The 20,478-nt window shown below is 41.6% G+C and overlaps 1 protein-coding gene across 11 annotated transcripts in view; it reads right to left on the reverse strand.

The window, feature by feature from the left end:
* Positions 1–15,823, reverse strand: part of LPGAT1 (lysophosphatidylglycerol acyltransferase 1) — a 96,208-nt gene extending 80,385 nt beyond the window's left edge. For 4 of the 11 annotated variants that reach the window (XR_013394961.1, XM_077937361.1, XM_015117329.3 and 1 more), the window contains exons 1-3: positions 15,624–15,823; positions 15,234–15,381; positions 14,106–14,370 (exon numbers count right to left, since the gene is read on the reverse strand). Coding sequence is in view for 10 of the 11 variants with exons in the window: in XM_077937361.1 (XP_077793487.1) it covers positions 14,106–14,370; positions 15,234–15,305 (337 nt within the window). In the remaining variant the exon portion in view is untranslated. Of the gene's footprint in view, positions 1–14,105; positions 14,371–15,233; positions 15,390–15,623 lie in introns of those variants that run through there. The other 7 variants (XM_077937367.1, XM_077937350.1, XM_077937362.1 and 4 more) reach the window with 3 other exon arrangements.
* Between the last annotated feature and the right edge of the window lie 4,655 nt (positions 15,824–20,478).

The following is a 20,478-nucleotide window of genomic DNA, read 5'->3' on the forward strand; positions in this document are numbered from 1 at the left end:
TTCACACCCACTTAGGATGGCTAGTATAAAAAGAAAAAAAAACAAAACAGAAAATAACAAGTGTTAGTGAGGATGTGGAGAAATTACAACTCTCCTACATCGCTGGTGGGAATGTGCAATAGTGCAGCTGCTATGGAAAACAGTCTGGCAGCTCCTCAAAAGTTAAACACAGAATTACCATATGACCCAGCAATTTAACTCCTAGTCCAAAAGAACTGAGAACATACATTCACACAAAAACTTCTACATGAATGTTCATAGTCACATTATTCATAGTAACCAAAAAGCAGAAACAACCCAAAGTTCAGCTGATGAATATATAAATAAAATGTGTGTCTATCCACACAATGGAATATTACTCAGCCACACAAAGGAATAAAGTGCTGACACATAATACAGATGAATATTAAAAACATAATGCTAAGTTAAAAAAGCCAGACACAAAAGACACATATTGTATATAATTCTCTTTATATGAAATGTCCAGAATAGGCAAAAGCATAGAGAAAGAACATAGATTAGTGGTGGACAGGAACTAAAGGTAGGAGAGAACGTGAAGTGACAACTAATGTGTTTGAGGTTTCTTTTGACGGTGATGAAATGTTGTGGAATTAGATAATGGTAATGGATGCTTAACTGTATGGATATACTCAAAGCCACTAAATTATATACTTTAAAATGATTAATTTATGGTAGGTGAATTATATCCCAATTAAAAACTACATATGTACATATGTGTGTAACACTAAAGCTGTACTGAACATAGTTTTGTCTTTTTATGATTCAGAAACATCTTGATGTATTTAAATTTATAATTTTTTTCCCTTAGTGTCAAATAATACAAATTTCTAATTAAAAGCACATGCAAAATGTGCATTAGATACTTGATTCATAGCGGTTCTTCTCTTTTCTTTCTTTTTTTTTTTTTTAGAGCGATATGATATCACTCTGTCCCCGAGGCTGGAGTGCAATGGCACAATCACAGCTCACTGCAACCTTGAACTCCTGGGCTCAGGCAATCCTTCTGCTTCAGCCTCCCAAGTAGCTAGGACTACAGGCGTGTACCACCATGCCCACCTAATTTTTTAATTTTTTGTAGAGACGGGATCTTGCTATTTTGCCCAGGCTGGTCTGGAACTCCTGGCTTCAAGCTATCTTCCTGCCTCAGCCTCCCAAAGTATTGGGATTACAGGTATAAGCCACTGCATTCAGCCTCATATGTTTTCTTAATGTTTAATGAAGAAAAAAAGTTTGGGGAAAGTTTCTTTGTACTAAAATTTGATGAATCTATTAAACCTTAAGAAAAAGTATAACCAATAGTCACAAGCCACATGTGGGTATTGACTGCTTGAAATGTAGCTAATGTGACTAGGATACTGAAATTTAGATTTTATGTATTTTAATTCATTTAAATTTTTTTTTTTTTTTTTTTTTGAGACAGAGTCTCACTCTATTGCCCAGGCGCTGGAGTGCAGTGGCGCAATCTTGAGTCACTGAAACCTCTGCCTCCCGGGTTCAATCCATTCTCCTGCCTCAGCCTCCCAAGTAGCTGGGACTACAGGCACGTGCCACTACCCCCAGCTAAGTTTTTGTATATTTAGTAGAGATGGGTTTCACTGTGTTAGCCAGGATGGTCTTGATCTCCTGACCTTGTGATCCACCCTCTCAGCCTCCCAAAGTGTTTCGATTACAGGCGTGAGCCACCACGCCCGGCCTTAAATTTAAATATATAGAGTCATGTATGGATAGAACTGGGAAACTGAATCTAATTCCAGGCATTTGAAAGGCAAGGCCTGGCTGGGTGTGGTGGCTCACGCCTGTAATCCCAGCACTTTGGGAGGCCGAGGCGAGCAGATGACCTGAGGTCAGGAGTTCGAGACCAGCCTGGCCAACATGGCAAAACTCCGTCTCTACTAAAAATACAAAAATTAGTCGGACATGGAGATGTACGCCTATAGTCCCAGCTACTCGGGCGGCAGAGGCAGGAGAACTGCTTGAACCCAGGAGGCGGAGGTTGCAGTGAGCCAAGATTGCGCTATTGCACTCCAGCCTGGATGACACATCGAGGCTCTGTCTCAAAAAAAAAAAAAAAAAGAAAAGAACAAGAAAGGCAAGGCCTATGTAACAAAGTGAAAAGTATAACCAAGAAAATAAAATGTGATGAAATAGCTTTACAAAAAAAGAGAAAAAGTATAACATCATAACTAATCATTCTATAATACTATCTATATTTCATTTTTAGTTATTTGTACTATAATTTAAAATAAGAAACAGAAATCAACCAAGTTTGCTTTGTTTTTCATATTTTAAAATATAAAACAGAAAAGAGAAATAATTTTTAGCCAGGTGCTATGGCTCACACCTGTAATCCTAGCACTTTGGGAGGCCAATGCAGGTGGTCCAGCTGAGGTCAGGAGTTCGAGACCAGCCTGGCCAACATGGCAAAACTGCGTCTCTACTGAAAATACAAAAATTAGCCAGGCGTGGTGGCGGGCGCCTGTAGTCCCAGCTACTCAGGAGGCTGAGGCAGGAGAATCACTTGAACCTAGAAGGTAGAGGTTGCAGTGAGCTGAGATCATGCCACTGTACTCCAGCCTGGGCGACAAAGTGAGGCTCCATCTCCAAAAAAAAAAAAAAAAAAAAAAAAAAAAAAAGAATGTTTAATAATCTAGATTTTAGATAATTATATTCTTAAGAAGAAATGAGACATTCTACTAACTAATGAGTGTATAAACAGCTGGCAACATTTTACCATGTCAGTAATAGGGTACATGAAACTTGAAAAACCTTGTGACCACAGCTTTTGGTAATAGTGCTTCATTTTTCAGTTTCTATTAAACGCCTCTGCTTCATAAAATCAGCAGTTGAGATTACTAACAAACGCTCAGTTTTTTGTTTTGTTTTGTTTTGAGACAGAGTCTCACTCTGTCCAGAGATAGGGTGGAGTGTGATGGTCCTATCTCAGCTCACTGCAACTTCCGTCTCCTGGGTTCAAGCAATTCTCCTGCCTCAACCTCCTGAGTAGCTGGGACTACAGGCGTGCACCACCACGCCAGTCCAATTTTTGTATTTTTAGTAGAGACGGGGTTTCACCATGTTGGCCAGGCTGGTCTCAAACTCCTGACCTCAAGTGATCCACCTGCCTTGGCTTCCCAAAGTGCTAGGATTATAGGCGCGAGCCACCGCGGCCAGCCAATTTCAGTTTTTAAGGGTAGAGTTCATTGGTCTTAGGCACTACTAGGACATATAAATGCAAAACTATGCTTAACAGAAATAGACTAGTAATTGTAATTTAAATGTTTTAAAATGAACATCACCCAAGTCTCTGGGATCCAAGCAAGTACTCTTAATGAGTAAAGTAGGCCCAAAACAAGACAAGCAGCAGCAGGATCTTGGATAAACTGGACAGTAAAGGGGGTGGTCATCACGCAGCTCCAGCAAATTGTTACTATGCAGGAACGAGGGCTCAGCATGGCCGGATCTCTAATTTCTCAAGAATAGCTGGAAATGTGGCATTTGTTTTCATGTGTTGTGAAATCTCCCAAATTTGAAATGTTGACAACTAATTTTTTTTAAGTTTAAATAGTGCTAAGACCAACATATCAGCTTCTGAATATGGCCACTAACTTGCAAACTCTGAAAAGAAACTCCTAAAACAAAGCCTAAGTATTCAGTAAATCCTAAATTTAGATTAGGAATGGTAAACTCATATGTAACAATATTTGTCAAACTTTGGGGGGCACTAGTGATCTTTAAAGTTCTCAAGGCAGACCAGACCCTAGAGCTTTACTGTATTAATGTCACATTTATTTCATATTCCTTACTAAACTACCAAAGGTAACTCACTCCTTCCATTCATTTTGATGACATTTTCTTACTGCAGCCAAATGGAAATAGAGTGGATGTCTTAAACGTATGCCACTGGTAAGCAGTCTAAGAATCAAAACAGTTTGGAAACCACTGGGAGACAAAAAAAATACATTTTGGAGGCTACTTTATGCTTTTAAACAAACCTCAAAGAAAATTAATTAGATGGTAAAATTGCTCTCCATTTTCTAATAATCAACCAACGTACATAGGATGCTGACAGTGCTATTTGAATTATAATTAGTTAAACAAAAATCTTGTGTTGTACTTTTTGGTATGGACATAGTAGCATTATAGGCATGAATCTTCTGGGAAAATACAGATAGCAACAAGGAGAAAAAACTGCACAAAACTGCTTTTTCAGAAAACCTAGGAGAAAAACAAAAATATAAAAATCCCAGGCCAGGTGCGGTGGCTCATGCTTGTAATCACAGCACTTTGGCAGGCCAGGTGGAAGGACAGCCTGAGGCCAGGAGTTTGAGACCAGTCTGGGCAACCTGGCAAGATCCCATCTCTACAAAAAAATTAAAATAATTATCCAGGCATAGTGGCACATGCCTGTCATCCTAGCTACTTGGGCTGAGGTGGGAAGGCTCATTTGAGGCCAGAGTTTCAGGCTGTAGTGAGTTGGAATGCACCATGGTATTCCAGCCTGGGTGACAGAACAAGACCCTGTCTCCAACAACAACCACCACCAAAAAAGCCAAAAACTTTAAACTTAAAAAATAAAACCACCAAAGTACCTGAGAGCAAGGCTGAGATCAAACAAGGCAGGCAATCCATGCTGCGGTGGAGAACAGCTTATAGGGAAAGACACTGTGGCATGTGATGAGGAGGGCCTGACAGTGGCAGATCTCAGAAAGCAACAGTTACAATACATTTCCTTAAGAAAAGGGTTGCTGGGCACAGCGGCTCACGCCTGTAATCCCAGCACTTTGAGAGGCCGAGGCAGGTGGATCACCTGCGGTCAGGAGTTCGAGATCAGCCTGGCCAACGTGGTGAAACCCCAATTCTACTAAAAATACAAAAATTAGCCAAGCATGGTGGCAGACGCCTGTAGTCCCAGCTACTCGGGAGACTGAGGCAGAGAATCGCTTGAACCCAGGAGGCAGAGGTTGCAGTGAGCTAAGACTGCACCACTACACTCTAGCCTGGGCAACAGAGTGAGACTCCATCTCAAAACAAACAAAAAAGGTGGGGGGGTGGTTTGCATTGGCATGCTGGAGCCATGTCCCTCCAATCATAGCTGCAAAGGAAGGAGTGGGAAGTTCAGAATTAGTGGCAAAATGCCTTCTAGACTTGTTCTGGTTTGGAGAGGCAGAAGACTTGTGGCAACACAGACACACACACCCAGTTTCATATGTGAAAAAGACTACCTCTGAGGCAGAAATCCGGAAATCTACCCCGGCCCCACCCAAACCTCCTACAAATAACAGATTGGGGTAAAGCCAATTCATTAAATCACAAGGAAAAAAAGGTAACTGGCATGATACTGACTGAGAGATACTTTAAGAAAAATGATAGATAATGTACCGACACTCCAAAAAAATTACAATGGAGAAGACAAAATTTATAACTGAATAATTTTGTTTGATTTTAAGAAAATCAGTGAAGCCATCATCACTATGAGCAAGACCACAAATAAGAAATACAAGAACTCAACAGAGAAATGTCTAGATAACAGGAATAGGGAAGCATGAATTGGCAAAACTAAACAACAACAACAACAACAACAAAATAGAAGAATAAACAAAGCCATCACAGAAATGAAGAAGAAACTGATAGGAGAACAAAGAAGAGACATTGCAGAAAATACAGTAAGAGACATGAAAGAAACAAATGAAAAAGTGTTTAAAAGGATTAAAGGAAAAATAGATATAAAAGACATAACAAAAAAAAAGTGGGATTCAACATACATATAACTAAGGTCTCCAAAAAGGAAAACCAAAACAATGAGACAAAGTAAATATTTAAAGATATGATTAAAGAAAACTTTCCTGAAATGAAAATACATTTGAATTAAATATTAGAAAGGCACACATATACTATTAAAAATTGAGCTAAACAGTCAATACCACTATATCTGAATAAAGTCACTAGATATGAGAGATAAAGGGAGAATCCCTTTTGGCAGACAGGCAAAAAGACCAAATCATTAATATAGGAAAAAAATCAATCTGGCTTCATATAACATTTAATGCCAGAAGACATTTGTATAATACCTGTAAGATACTCAAAAAAAGAATGTGTGAGCCAAGGACTTTATAACCTGCTAAGTTATCCTTCAAGCATAAAGCAACAGGCTGTGGGCATGGTGGCTCACACCTGTAATCCTAGCACTTTCAAAGGCCGAGGTGGGCAGATCACCTGAGGCCAGGGGTTTGAGACCAGCCTGGTCAACAGGGCAAAACTCCATCTCTACTAAAAATACAAAAATTAGCCGGGCGTAGTAGTGCATGCCTGTAATCCCAGCTACGCAGGAGGCTGAGGCAGGACAATTGCCTGAACCCAGGAGGCGGAGGTTGCAGTGAGCTGAGAACATACCACTGCACTCCAGCCTGGGCAACAGAGTGAGATTCCGTCTCAAAAAAACAAAAAACATATAAAGCAACAAAAGACAAATTCTGAAAATGATGTAAGAGTAATATCCCCATCTTGTTCCCCTGAGCCCTTATTGAGAAACTGCTGGAGGATAAACTTCAGCCAACCAAAGAATGACTCTGCACAAAGTACCTGGGTGAACATTACATTCAACTGAAGAATTAATACAAAAACAGATGGAAATGAGGTTGATAAAATAGAATGCAAATATTACAGGCTATAACACTGTATAAATTCAAACAACATAAATTGAAATAAGGGAGAAAGTAGAGAGAAGTATAATAAGCTTACTGATTACCTTGATGTAATAGCTGGGAGTCAGTGTATAGTCTTAAAGCTCAAGTCGTAGAAGCATAAGTATACATGATAGCACAGATGTATACGCTATTTTAAATGAATATTACTGACTAAGATTGGGTGAGGAAGAAGAGAAAGGGGAAGAGAGAAGGATTAAAAAGAGTTTTACCTCTGGTTATAGAATAGAATGAATGGTTACTATCAATAGACAACTAAGAATATTAAAGTAATAAGACTGAAATACAAACCTTCCTAAATATCAGAACTGAAAAGCAAAGAAAAAGATACTACACAGTGAACGACTTAACATTCATATGTATATATAAATAGAAAACATAAAATACAATGGCAGAACCATGATAAATTTTTGACATATGAATATGGATTCAACTCATATTAACAGAGATTTTCAAATTCACTCATAAAGCAAAACCTAACTCCATGCTATATACTAGAGACACATCTAAATCAAAGCAAATCATAAAAGTTTGAGTTTGAAAACAAAAGGATTGGCAAAGATATGCCAGGCAAATATAAACAAAAATAAACCAAAAATTACTCTACCCAGCTCTTTCTGACTCCAGAACTTGAGGTCTTACTACAAACATTGCAAATACTGCCCCCTGAGCTTCTGTAATAGTGTATGTGAAGGTGTGTGTATGCAACATTATACATTTTTCAAAATAAGTATCTAAAATAAATTATTCAATTATAAACTATCTTTGAAATAAGACCAGACATCAAAGGTACAGTACCACCAGATTGCTGAGTTTAAAGCATTTAGTAATATTTACCTTTAATTACCTATCACAGGATGGAGAAGAACAAAAATATTTCCTTTCATGATATATTTTCCATATAAAAATCAAAACATTGTACTGAAAACTCCTCTCCTGGATTTATGTCAAGATCAGTTGTCAGCCAGGCGCAGTAACTCACGCCTGTAACCCAAGCACTTTGGGAGGCTGAGGCGGGTGGATCACTTGAGGTCAGGAGTTTGAGACCAGCCTGAAACCTCATCTCTACTAAACATACGAAACATTAGCTGGGCATGGTAGTCCATGCCTGTAAACCCAGCTACTCGGGAGGCTGAGACAGGAGAATCACTTGAACCCAAGAGGCGGAGGTTGCAGTGAGCCAAGATTTTGCCATTGCACTCCAGCCTGGGTGACAGAGCAAGACTTCAAAAAAAAAAAAAAAAAAAAAAAAAAATCAGTTGTCAACCTAACACCATGCAATAACTCCTTACTCTGATGATAATCCACTTTCAAGCACCAAAACCAAAATTCCAGTGGAGTTTTTGTTCTCCACATGAGTAGAGAGTTAAGGAAGTTAGATTTTATGAAATTTCCATTATACTACATTTCCATTGAAGCACCAAGTTTTTAACCTCTTGAAGAAATCTATAGCTATGATATTGCTTTCAGATGTTAAAGAGTTGTATCTTCAGAAAGAGATTTCATGCCTCAAAAGCAAAAGGGCATATGGCTAGTAAAAATTAAGAAACACTCTAGGAACATTACCTAAAGGTCAGTATTGGCTCTTTAAATACAAAAATCAACTTGTGGCAACATCAATCCAGTTAATGCTTCTGGGGAAGTAACTGTGAAACCTCTTTGAATTTCAACATCCATAACAAAAGGAGAAGTGATAACAGTACCACCCTGATAAAATTTATGCATCTTTTAAATGAATTATAATTGCATCTTTTAAATGAATTATAATTACTAAGGATTCAAAGGAATTCAAATTCCTTCGAAGCCTCTCGCTAAATCCCCTATTCCTTCCCTGTCAGCCCCCACCACTGAAGCTAGATCAGGAGCACCTCCTCTTACCTCCCTTTGTACCCCTGTGTATTTTCATTGTTGGTGCAGTCTCCCCAACAAGGCTGCTGTGAGCTCCTTAAAGTCAGTGATTATGTCTTGTGCCTATCAGGTACCTCCAGTGTACCTGTTCCCACAGATAACTGAAGTTCAATAAAGGTGTGTTAAATTAGTAAATGTGGCCAGGCATGGTGGCTCATTCCTATAATCCCGGCATTTTTGGGGGTCAAGGAAGGAGCAGCCCTTGAAACCAGGAGTTCAAAACCAGCCTGGGCAACAGCAAGATCTCATCTTTACAAAAACATGTTTAAAAATTAGCCACGCACGGTGATGCACACTTATAGTCACAGCTACTCGAAAGGCTGAGGCAGGAGAATCCCTTTTGAGTCCAGTAGGTCAAGGCTGCAGTGAGCTATGATCTCGCCACCACACTCTAGCCTGGGCAATAGAGTGAGACTCTGTCTCTCAAAAAAAAATTAACGAATGTGGTATGGTAAGAGATTACATATATTAAACATGATGTGATTCAAGGTTTCATATTTTGTGGATTGCAATGACCTTGATAATAGACCTTTCAGAAAGGTAGGCAGCTAGGGAATCTCAGAACCAGGAAAGGAAAAGAGAACATTTGGCCTGGTGCAGTGGCTCACGCCTGTAATCTCAGCACTATGGGAGCCAAGGCGGGTGGATCACTTGAGGTCAGGAGTTCAAGACCAGCCTGGCCAACATGGTGAAACCTTGTCTCTACTAACAATACAAAATTAGCCAGGCTCGGTAGTGGATACCTGCAATCCCAGCTATTCGGGAGGCTGAGGCATGAGAATCGCTTGAACCTGGGAGAGAGAGGCTGTCGTGAGCCAAGACTGTGCCACTGTACTCCAGGCTGGGCAACAGAATGAGACTGTCTCACAAAAAAATAAGAAAGGATCATTCAAGAACTAGACACTTATTGAGTACTCTGTAAGCATCAGGTAACAAATCAGACCCTGGGGTTATAAAGAAGATCCATCCAGTGGGCACAGAGTAGGTAAGGATCTTACCCCTACCAGTGAGAACAGATTTAAAGTTAAAGCTAGACCACCGACTCCCAGAGTTTTCCAAAATCCCAGTGCTCTTTCCATTAGAACAATGCCTCTCAAATGTTGACTGTACTCATAGTAAAAAACACATTCTGCAGCACCACTCAGTATAAACACATGCACTTCTAATATATTCTATTGAATTCTATTTTATTTCACATTCTTAAAATGTTCATCTTCACATACTAAATTGCTTTTATGGCTCGAAGGTTATAAGATATTGCTCTTGAAATACATTTTTGAAACTTTCTGTAGAATTTCAAGGTCAGAAATAATTCCTAAAAATTATTTTTTGTCACACAATGAATATGCATCCCTCCCCAAAAAGCAGGACACTGTCAAATAATCAAATAACCCAGAAAGACATAGCAGCTGTCAGTTGGGGAGTAGGAGGTAACTAAACGTAATCGCCATCAGTTTTCCCTAAAGCCTCCCCAAATAATGCTCAATTTAAGGAAAACTGTTTGCTACACAAAAACAGGTTGGCAGCAAGTCCCCTGGTACCCCAGCTCCCTTCCAGTCAGACTTTGGCCCATGGCTCTCATCCTATACAAAAATAAAAATTCTGGAGGTTCTATTAACAATAAATATTTTTAAAGTATTTCATGCACAGTCTTTTTTTTTTTTTAAATAAAGACAGGGTCTCTGTTGCCCAGATTGGAGTGCAGTGGCATGATCACAGCTCACTGTAACCTCAAACTCCTGGGATTATGTGATTCTCCCACCTCAGCTCCTCAAGTTGTTGAGATTACAGGCAGAAGCCACTGTGCCTGGCTGAGACTTTAATTAAATGTGTTTGGATGACAATTCCTTTACTAAAACAAGTAAATGAAAATAAAAATCAACCATTTTAAATAAATAGAATATATTTTGTTTGGTATGAAATCTTTCTCTCAAATTTGCCAGTCGTCACTTAAACTCCGGGGGGGTGGGGTACTGATTTATCCTAGATCCAAATAAAGCATGCAGCAGTGGATCATTAGTTAAGCTAGTATCTCTTTTGGTTTGCCCTTGAAATATTAAGACAAAGGCAATATAAAATGTTATTTCAGCATGAGATATCTGTACAGCACTTCCTACTAAAGAAAATGTAAAAACAGGCCAGGCACAGTGGTTCACGCCTGTAATCCCAGCATTTTGGGAGGCCAACGTGGGCGGATCACAAGGTCAGGAGTTCAAGACCAGCCTGGCCAGCATAGTGAAACTCCCATCTCTACTAAAAATACAAAAATTAGCTGGGTGTGGTGGCACACGCCTGTAGTCTCAGCTACTCAGGAGGCTGTGGCAGAAGAATCGCTTAAACCCGGGAGGTGGAGGTTGCAGTGAGTCGAGACTGCGCCATTGCACTCCAGCCTGGGCAACAGAGCAAGACTCCGTCTCAAAAAAAAAAAAAAAAAAAAGGGAAAATGTGAAAACAACAATCATTACTACTTTAGTAGCAAGCCAGGGATGAACAAACCCCAGTGTCTTCAGAGTACTTTTTAAAATATGTAACTTAAAGTCAGAAACAGACCAGAAAATCCCTTTTCCATCTTCTGTGTCTACAGACAGTTCCCCAGCTCTGAAAATGCAAACTAAAGTACAAGAATGTTCATTTACGTTCTTGGGCTTACTGGCCTCACCATTCCCCATCCAAGAAGCATGTATGAATTTAAAGGGCTCATTTTTGTGATGACTTAAGAGACAGTTTAATAAAACTTTAATAAAACTTCTTGTCTTTTACAAAAGAAATCTGTTTAGAACTAAGGAAAGATTTTTTAATAAAGATAAAATTTAGTTTCTCTAAGAAAAGAAAACCATGCTTACTATATCAGCTTTGTTCAATAGTACTTGCTGTGATGAAAGAAGTGTTCTGTACCTGCACTGTCCATACAACAACTAGGTGGCTACTAGCCACCTAGTACTGAGCACTTGAAATCTGGTTGGTGTGACTGAGGAGCTAAATGCTAAATCTTATTTCATTTTAATTAATTTAAATCTAAATAGTGACATGCAGCCAGTGGCTACTATATGGGGCTGTGCAGGTTAGATAATCAGCATAGTCCTCATCAGCAGAGCTGAGAATTCACTCATATTACACTGAATGTCATAATTTGGAAAAAATATATATATATTCTATACCAATATACCAATATTCAATTTTTAGCTTCCTAATTAGTATTTAAGGTTTCCTCATAAGTGGTTTTACAACAAAGTTTTGGCAATTTTTATTCTAAAACATGAACATACTTAATCTGCGGAGCAGAATTCCTTTGGCAATGTTCAATTTTCCATCTGTGAAACTTGGGCATAGGGAAAAAAGAACTTCACAAGCCCACCCTCCTTTTGATGTAAAGGGAAGAAGTGAAATATATTATCTAAAGAAAGGCTAATATAACCCCTGAGATTGTTTTATGGGTACACCTGTTCATCAACTTCTGCTTACATGTGCTTCTTTAAATTCAGCTGAGGTTTTCAACCAAATTCATTCCTATATTTGTGTAACTTCTTGACTATTTTCTGTTATGATCAGACTATGACCAGGCCCTCTGAAATCAAGTATTCTACCTATAGGAAAACCTTTTAAAATACATATATTAAAACAGTCTATATTTAAATAAGACAAACTGATCAAATTGTCAAAATTCAGTAGCCTGAAGAAGAGCAGATGCTTCAGAGAGACTAAAATATGCAGATCATGCCAAGACCACATTCCAAGCAGGTGGCAAAAGAAATTACACAGTTCTATAGTCAGCAAGGAAGAGACACCCCAAGAAAATATGCTTAAAAATACATGCTTAAAAATGCTATGGCCATAGGATAACTAACTTTGACTTCAAGCAGCGCCACTGCACTCCTAATCTCAAGGTCAATGCCAAATTAATTTTACCTTCCCATCATGCTAACATTTAAATACACTATACACAAGCACAAACATTTCAGTAATTTCATTGTTAAGCAGAATGAACTTCTAGAACACGTTTCTGAAAATACTATAAGCTAATTTAAAACAAGCAAACTTAAGTATACTATACAAGAATAAAGCCACTAGTACCATATAACATATATTTGGGAACGCTCAAACTATACCAAGCCAAGCAACTCTAAGACAGCAGTGCAATTCAGGTAAGAATTCAGCACCATAGACTAGAACTTCATTTTTTCTCTATTACTGCTATTGCCACCACCAAGCCCTAAAAAAGGGCTAGAAGCTCACCTACTATATCCAAAAAGCACTAGAATCTCAACAAGACAGATGACAAGGAATCAATGCATACACTATCCCAGGGGCTTCAGCACTTGCATAATAATAAATGGCACTGCTGGAAGGAGAAAAGGCTTCATCTGGGGCAACTGAGAGCACTCAGACATAGCAAGAGTCTGTCAGACTCCACAAAAGCTGTATACTATCAGTCCTTCTCTTGTGTGTGTGGATAAAATGTGCAGGTGCAGCCTGGGTAGGAAAGAGGGAGACAGAATTTCAAATGGAGAACCGCCATACTGCTTGACCCTGGGAGTACCCCTCCTCACTCTGCCAAGCTATGAACTACAGCCTCCACTGACCACAGCATCTGCATGATCTCCAAGGAGCCTGCCAGGTAGAAATTTCTGTGCTAAAAGCCTCCACATCTGACAAGTGCAAAAAACCTCTATGATTTTTTTCATTATCTTAATTCTTAAGGGAAAAAAATCAAATAAATACAATAAATGATACAGAATTTTCACAGCAAGGGCATAAGTTCTCAAAGCATATAAGGTTTACCTCAGAAAATAAACACTTCTCATTTAGTTCTATAAAAGTCCACTTCTGAATAGTGTTACTCTTGCTTCCCCAAATGCAATTTAAAGGCAGAAATTACAATCTATTTAAAGACACTCAGAAGATAAATTAGCTTAACAAAGTTAACTTTATTTTTTATATTTAATACTCTCAGATTTATGAGATAAAATATAGATTCTAGTAAACAAAACATACATAAGAGAAAATAAAGCCATTTTGCTTGCTCAAAATGCTAACAGTACAATATCACATTAAATGATGAAGAAACTTATTAAACTATCTTAGCACAAATATGGTTCCATCATTTTTCTACATTTCCAAGGGCATCCTCCATGAAATAGATGAAATATCTTACATCTTCACTTTATAAGTTCTCAAGTCCTATGCAATGCACTCCTATTCCTCTACCAGAGCTTTTGCAGACCAGTTTTCATCAATGTATGTCAATCACAGTAAAAACATTTTGAAATTTACCAATACACAATTATGAAATTATACTTCTGAAAACATCAGTCTTCCTGAGATTCTGAAGAGAAACCCAATAGAATTGTTTTCTTTTTATTTTTTTTCAACAGTGAAGACATGAAAGCAACCTGAACCCAAAATGTAATATATATTTAATCATGGCTCCTGACAGATTTTTTCTTATGCATTAAACAAAAGTGTTCTCACTCTTACCTGTATATCCAGCATACCATCCCCAGGAAGCCACCATTCCTAAAAGCCATTTATACATGATTCCTTCGATATACCAGAACCGCTTACTGTCCAGCACTCGAAGGGGCTGGAGTATAATTACATAGCAGATGTAGGATGGAATAGCAACCAGGTTGTTGGCGACCATGAAGGCAAACCTCATCAGTGCTTTCACCAAGAGCCAGCCCAGCCACGGAGCTTCTTCCAAAGTCATAGCCATTCTCACATTGGACTCCGTCCTGTCTTTCTGGGGTGAAAGAAAATTAACTTAAAAAGGAAAATGCATGAAACATATCTAAACAGTCACCAACATAGAAATTGCCCCCAGCACAAAATAAAAAAGCGAGGGTCGAAGCTTTCCGGGTGTAGGACCTCGGTGATCTCTCAGGGGAAATTCCAGAGGGGGACAGAGAGCTAGGGAGGAGGAGCCGCACAAGGTCAAGGGAGCTGTTCACCGAGGCACGGAGTATGTCACAATATATTTAGCAAATGATAACACAATTCCCATTCAGTAATTGGTGACCGTCCCCGCACTGTGTCTCACTGCAGTCGTCTATTGGACTTAGAAAAATAGATCCATTCGCTTCAGACACCCTCATGATATCCAAACTGAAGACATGAGGGACATGACTGAAACAGAGTCCTCTCGATCAGATTTCCCAAATACTGAGGACCTCGGTCTCCTCACCACCACAATTCCTGCACACTGATGCAGTCCTTTAAAAGGTCTCTGGCTCTAGCGAAGAGTTACCCTCAAAATTCTCATTTGTAGCAAAAGGGTTTTTCTTTTCCTTTTTTTTTTAAAGAAAAAAATGGGGGGCCTAGAAAAAAAAGCTTAAAAGGTGAGAGGAAGAAAGTAGGGGGTTATAAGGCGAAAAAGAGGAAGGACAGGAGTAGGGGGAGGGGAGCAAAAGCCAGAAAGAGGTAAAAGCCAAGGAACTGGGGATGAAGGGAATGAGATCTCCGACCAGAGGGCAGGGAAGCGAGGGATGATGAAAGGAGCAAAGAAGAAGAGGCGACCGCAGCGCGGGGGGGCCGGTGGAGCCTGCAGCGGTTTCCGCGGATGTGGAAGGGTCGTGGCGGCGGGCGCGGCCCGCGCGCTGGGCTCACCTCGGCGGGCGCGGACGGCGGGCGGCTGCGGAGCGCGGGGGCGGGTGTCCCCCGCCGAGGGGTCGCGGTCATGGACGCGGCGGCGACCCAGGCGGCCCGAGGAGCGGCGCGAGCGGGCGCGCCGGCGCCCTACTCCCCTCGCGACTGCCTGCGGACAGAGGGACGGCGGGGACTCAGAGGCCGGACCTGTCACCGGGGCGGGTCCCAGGGAGGCGGGCGGATGCCCCGCGCCCCCGCCTCCTCCCCGGGGCCTACCGCGCCCTCGTCCCTCAGGCCGCTGCCGCTTGCCCGGGCCACGCGACGGCGACACCCCCTTTCCCGCCCCCAGCGCCTCCCCTGGTTCGGCTTCGCTGCCGCTCCGGGGCCTGCGGCCGCCGAGCCGGGGGTTACCTCGGGCTGGCCGGGCCCCGGCCGGGGCTTTGGGAGTCAGAGGAGCCGGAAGAATGCATGGCCGGCGGCGGAGCCGGCGGAAGAAGGCGGCGGCGGGGCCCTGCCCCGCTCCGGCTGTGGCGCGGCCCGCGCCCGTTCCCCGGTGGCGCCGAGACTCGGTTCCCAAGGGCCCGGCCGCGTTCGCCGGGACTGGCGGGGAGGGGCGGCGGGAGGAAGCGGCGGGAGTCGGGACTGCGGCGGAGCCGCCCCCACAGCGCCCTCTAAGGAAAGCGCGGCCGCAGCTGCCTGGCCCGCTTGCCTCGCTTGGCCCGCGCCCCCTACCCCTTCGCCAGGGAGTCGGGGCCCTCGGGGCTACCTGGACGCTCGGCCAGGACCTCAATGAGTCCAGAACATACTGAGGGAAAGGGCCGCTCGGAAATGTCTAGGAATGAACACCCATCCTCACACCCCGGGAGTGCCTTGGTTTCAGTTGAGAGCCCCCTTTCAGCCAACACGGCCGCCTTTCATTGTTAGGGCTCTCTTCTCTGCCCAAACTAGGAACCTGTCTCCTTGAAGACTAAATGTCCTCTTGATCATTCTTAATGAAACCCAGTTGCACTCATGGCTTTTCTTCTTAACCTCTGCGGAGTATTATTGTCTAGAGTTTCAAATTCATTCTTTTTAGGGTCAAAAGTCTTGTTTCAGGAAAGCAGCTGGAACATTAATGGCAATTCCGCTTTCCCATTCATCGCCCCCGCCCCCACCACCCCACCAAGAAATTCAGTGGGAATGAATGGCCTACACAGAGAAACTGAAATCTGGCTAGTCAAGAAGGAAAAAACAGCCAAGTGCCTAGGTTTAAGTAAGTACTCACCCGCCCCCCGCCCCACCAATAAAAAGAAAAACCTAAACCACAAAAAACGGTGGCCATGGGAACTCCTAGGCAGACCCCGTCACTTGGGATACTACAGCTGCATTCTGGTTCAAAGGCTGGACCACCTGAAAGAAAATAGAGAAATAGTCCATTGACCTACCCATGAACATTCTTAAATGATCTGCCTAGATTTCAGTTTTTAAAAACCCTGTTTATAAAACCTTGTGTCCCTTAAGCACATTTGTAAATGGAGGGGGTAGGGGCAGGCAGATTTTACACTCCTTAGGGAACTGCCATATTTGAATCAGAATGCCACGTATTCTGCCTGCTTTGAAAATGTTCATCACAGGGTTTGCTGTGGACTCTCAACTTTCTCTAATTTCAGTTCCGGAAAGATACGCCCCATTCTATTCCTTACATTCTCTATTGACAAGGTAGTAAGATCTTTAAATAAATCTCATGAGAGAGATAATATATATACTTTATTGTTCAAAATATGTCATTCTTAAGTAAGATAGGTGAGGCACATATTTATTTCCAGAATCAAGAATAAACTCTAAGGATTCCATCTGGTCCATCCCATTCAGTTTTCCAACATGCTGCATAAACGTTGGCTGACACCTGGAGAGAGATAACCTACAATGGGATTTACACGTGATTCCTGGATCAGGGACCATCTGCCAGAGGACCAGACACAAGCAGCACTTGATGAAATGCAATTAGTACCAGGCCCAGAACTCATTTTCAGGCTCAGAAAAGAGCCAGAGGTTGGGCAGGACCTCTGGCTCTTTAGTGTACAAAAACAACACTTGAAGTGTCTACCAAAGAGACAGATTCTTAGGCATCATACCAGAACATTTTAATAATCCAGGTCCACTGGACCTGAGAACCTGCTTTTTGAAAAGCATCATAGGTGATTCTGATGCAAGTAGTATGCAGACCTTGCTTTAAGAAGGCCTGACCTAGAGGTATTCTGAGATGATTCCATTCTTTTCTAGACCCTTAATAATTTTAAGTCATTTGATCATATGTATTCTCATGTGTGTTACTCAACTAGAGCTGCCATAACAAAATACTGCAAACTGGGTAGTTTAAACAACAGAAGCTTATTTTCTCAAAGTTCTGAAGGCCCAGGTCAGAGATCAAAGTGTGGGGAGGTCTGGTTTCTTCTGAGGCCTATCCCCTCGGCTTGCTAATCACCATCTCTCATTGGATGTTCGCTGCAGAATTCTGCCATTTCAGTATCTCCTCATGAAAGGAATAGGGAACACCTAATCTCCTTGATCTTTTCAGATGTCCTCCTATTAACTGCTTCTAACCTCGTTAGACTTTTCTTGAAGCTCAACAAACAGTACAACACGTTATGTTCCAGGTATAGATATGCCCTGGTTTTGTGCCAAGGGTGTCGGAGAGGGGTTATCTTCTTAACTTTCTGACCAGTGTATCACAGTTTCAAGATAATTCAGCTCCTATCCTTATCTATTGATAAGAAACTGTTAGAGCTGACTTAAGAGAACAATTTCAGATGATGCTTGCATTTATTTCTCGCATTTTGAAGTTCATTTTAGTTAGTTGTACCTTCCTCTTGCCTATACTACAACTTTTTTGCCCTGCCTCCTTTCAACTACTTAGGAAACCTCCTGAGATTTTTCCATAGTCTATTTTATTGCACCATCGACAGAGAGATGTATGAATGCTCTGAATGAGTGTAACAGGAAGGTTGGAACAGCCAGTTCTCCAGGGTAGACTGTTCTGTGGAAAACAAGGATCTTCTTTGATGACTAGTTAGCTTCTAGTGCCCTATCCTGCTACCTTAGAGCCATCTTTATCAAAACACAAACATGAAGCCAACAATTTCAACACCTTCATGTACACCCCAATAGAGAAAAAAGGGAAACAAACAGACCCCACCTTATAGCCACAGACGTTATTGTTTCTGTTTCAGAAGCCCACATTTGAACCACAAGAGAATGGTCCTTTGAGAGACAAAGAGAATTTCTTACATTTCTTGGAATCGCTGGTCATTTTCACATCTAACCACAATACCTTGGCAATCTAACCACAATACCTTAGAAGGTTTAATTCCACCCATCTGGTCCACATACACACAACAAATTAGGTTATAACCAGGGACGGGTTCCATTGGGCAGAAGAGTACCTCCTGGGCCCTCTCTTTTTCCTAGTGGCAATTATAAAAACATTTTTACCTACCTGTGTTGGTTTCTGCAGCACTAAAGCTCCAATGAACTATTTCCTGTCTAGGGAGAAACCCTACCAGCAATAACCTTCAATGACTTGGCACAGGCCCCCCACATTACTAGGAAACAGTTGCAAGCTTGAAATCAGCAGCCCAAGAGAGTCATGCATTCTGACTGTTGTCGGCTTTAACTTCAAACAAAAAATGGAAATATATGTGGATGTTCTCTTCTGTATTCATGTCAATAATTATTTTTATATAAAATGCTCCAGGGCTTATAACCTTAAAATTTTTTAGACAGGGTGAGCCAAATCATCCACACTTGGCCTAGTGTGGTGGCTCACTCCTGTAATCCCAACACTTTGGGAGGCTGAGGCAGGCAGATCACTTGAGGTCAGGCGTTCAAGACCAGCCTGGCCAAAATGGTGAAACCCTGTCTCTACTAAAAATACAAAAATTAGCTGGGCGTGGTGACGCCCGCCTGTAATCCCAGCTACTCGGGAGGCTGAGGCACGAGAATCGCTTGAACCTGGGAGACAGAGGTTGCAGTAAGCCTAGATCATGCCACTGTACTTTAGCCTGGGCGACAGAGCAAGACTCTGTCTCAAAAAAAAAATCATCCAGACTTGACTGCAACTCTCAGCCATTTCAGCAACTCTTTTTATTAACATGATTGACCCTAAACAATACTGTAAAGTAAACAATTGTGTCTCCTCCATGCTCCTCTGCTGTTCAGCTAGCTTCTCTTTTTCCCTTCTTTTTTTTTTTTTTTTTTTTTTTTTTTTTTTTTTGAGACGGAGTCTCGCTCTGTCGCCCAGGCTGGAGTGCAGTGGCGCGATCTCGGCTCACTACAAGCTCCGCCTCCTGGGTTTACGCCATTCTCCTGCCTCAGCCTCCTGAGTAGCTGGGACTACAGGCGCCCGCCACCGCGCCCGGCTAATTTTTTGTATTTTTAGTAGAGACAGGGTTTCACCGTGGTCTCGATCTCCTGACCTTGTGATCCGCCCGCCTCGGCCTCCCAAAGTGCTGGGATTACAGGCATGAGCCACCGCGCCCGGCCTCTTTTTCCCTTCTTAAAACTAAAATTATCCCTAATTTCCAAAGGGCCCTGAAGACTCCACATGAGGCCTCCCTCTGCTCCCCAAACAGATGATTAGAACCTTCCTTCTCACCTGTCCAATGTTTGCTCAATCCTTATCTCCCCTTCCTGGTGTGGTCAGCTAATCCATGACAAGGGGCTTATGGTTAAAAAATGGAAGAGAGAACTCTATTCCTAAAGCATTAGTATTTTATAAAGAAACTAAAACCCCCAAAGCCTTAACGTATTTCTGCTGGCAGATTATCAGGTATTGTAATGGATGAGTATATTTGTAAGATGTTTTGGAAAAGGATATTTTGGCAAGTTCCTCTACTCACAGAACCTACAAAATCACATAGTACCCCTATGAATAAGACAAGTTCAGATTTAGACTTGTATTTTCATAACATACGATTCAAAATTATGACATGTTATTGCTGATTATGTCAAAAAAATAATAATCACTGGCACTTACTGATCACTTTCAATAGTCCAGGCCATGTTCTTGGTGCTTTACATACGTTAATTCATTTAATCTTCACAATGACTTTCTTTTTCTTTTCTTTTCTTTTTTTTTTTTTTTGAGACATAGTCTCGCTCTGTCTCCCATACTGGAGTGCCATGGCCTGATCTCTGGCTCACTGCAACCTCCACCTCCCAGGCTCAAGCAATCCACCCAGCTCAGCCTCCCATGTAGCTGGGACTACAAACACATGCCACCACAGCC

This window comes from Macaca mulatta, chromosome 1 (genome assembly GCF_049350105.2).
Source record: "Macaca mulatta isolate MMU2019108-1 chromosome 1, T2T-MMU8v2.0, whole genome shotgun sequence".
Lineage (NCBI taxonomy): Eukaryota > Metazoa > Chordata > Mammalia > Primates > Cercopithecidae > Macaca > Macaca mulatta.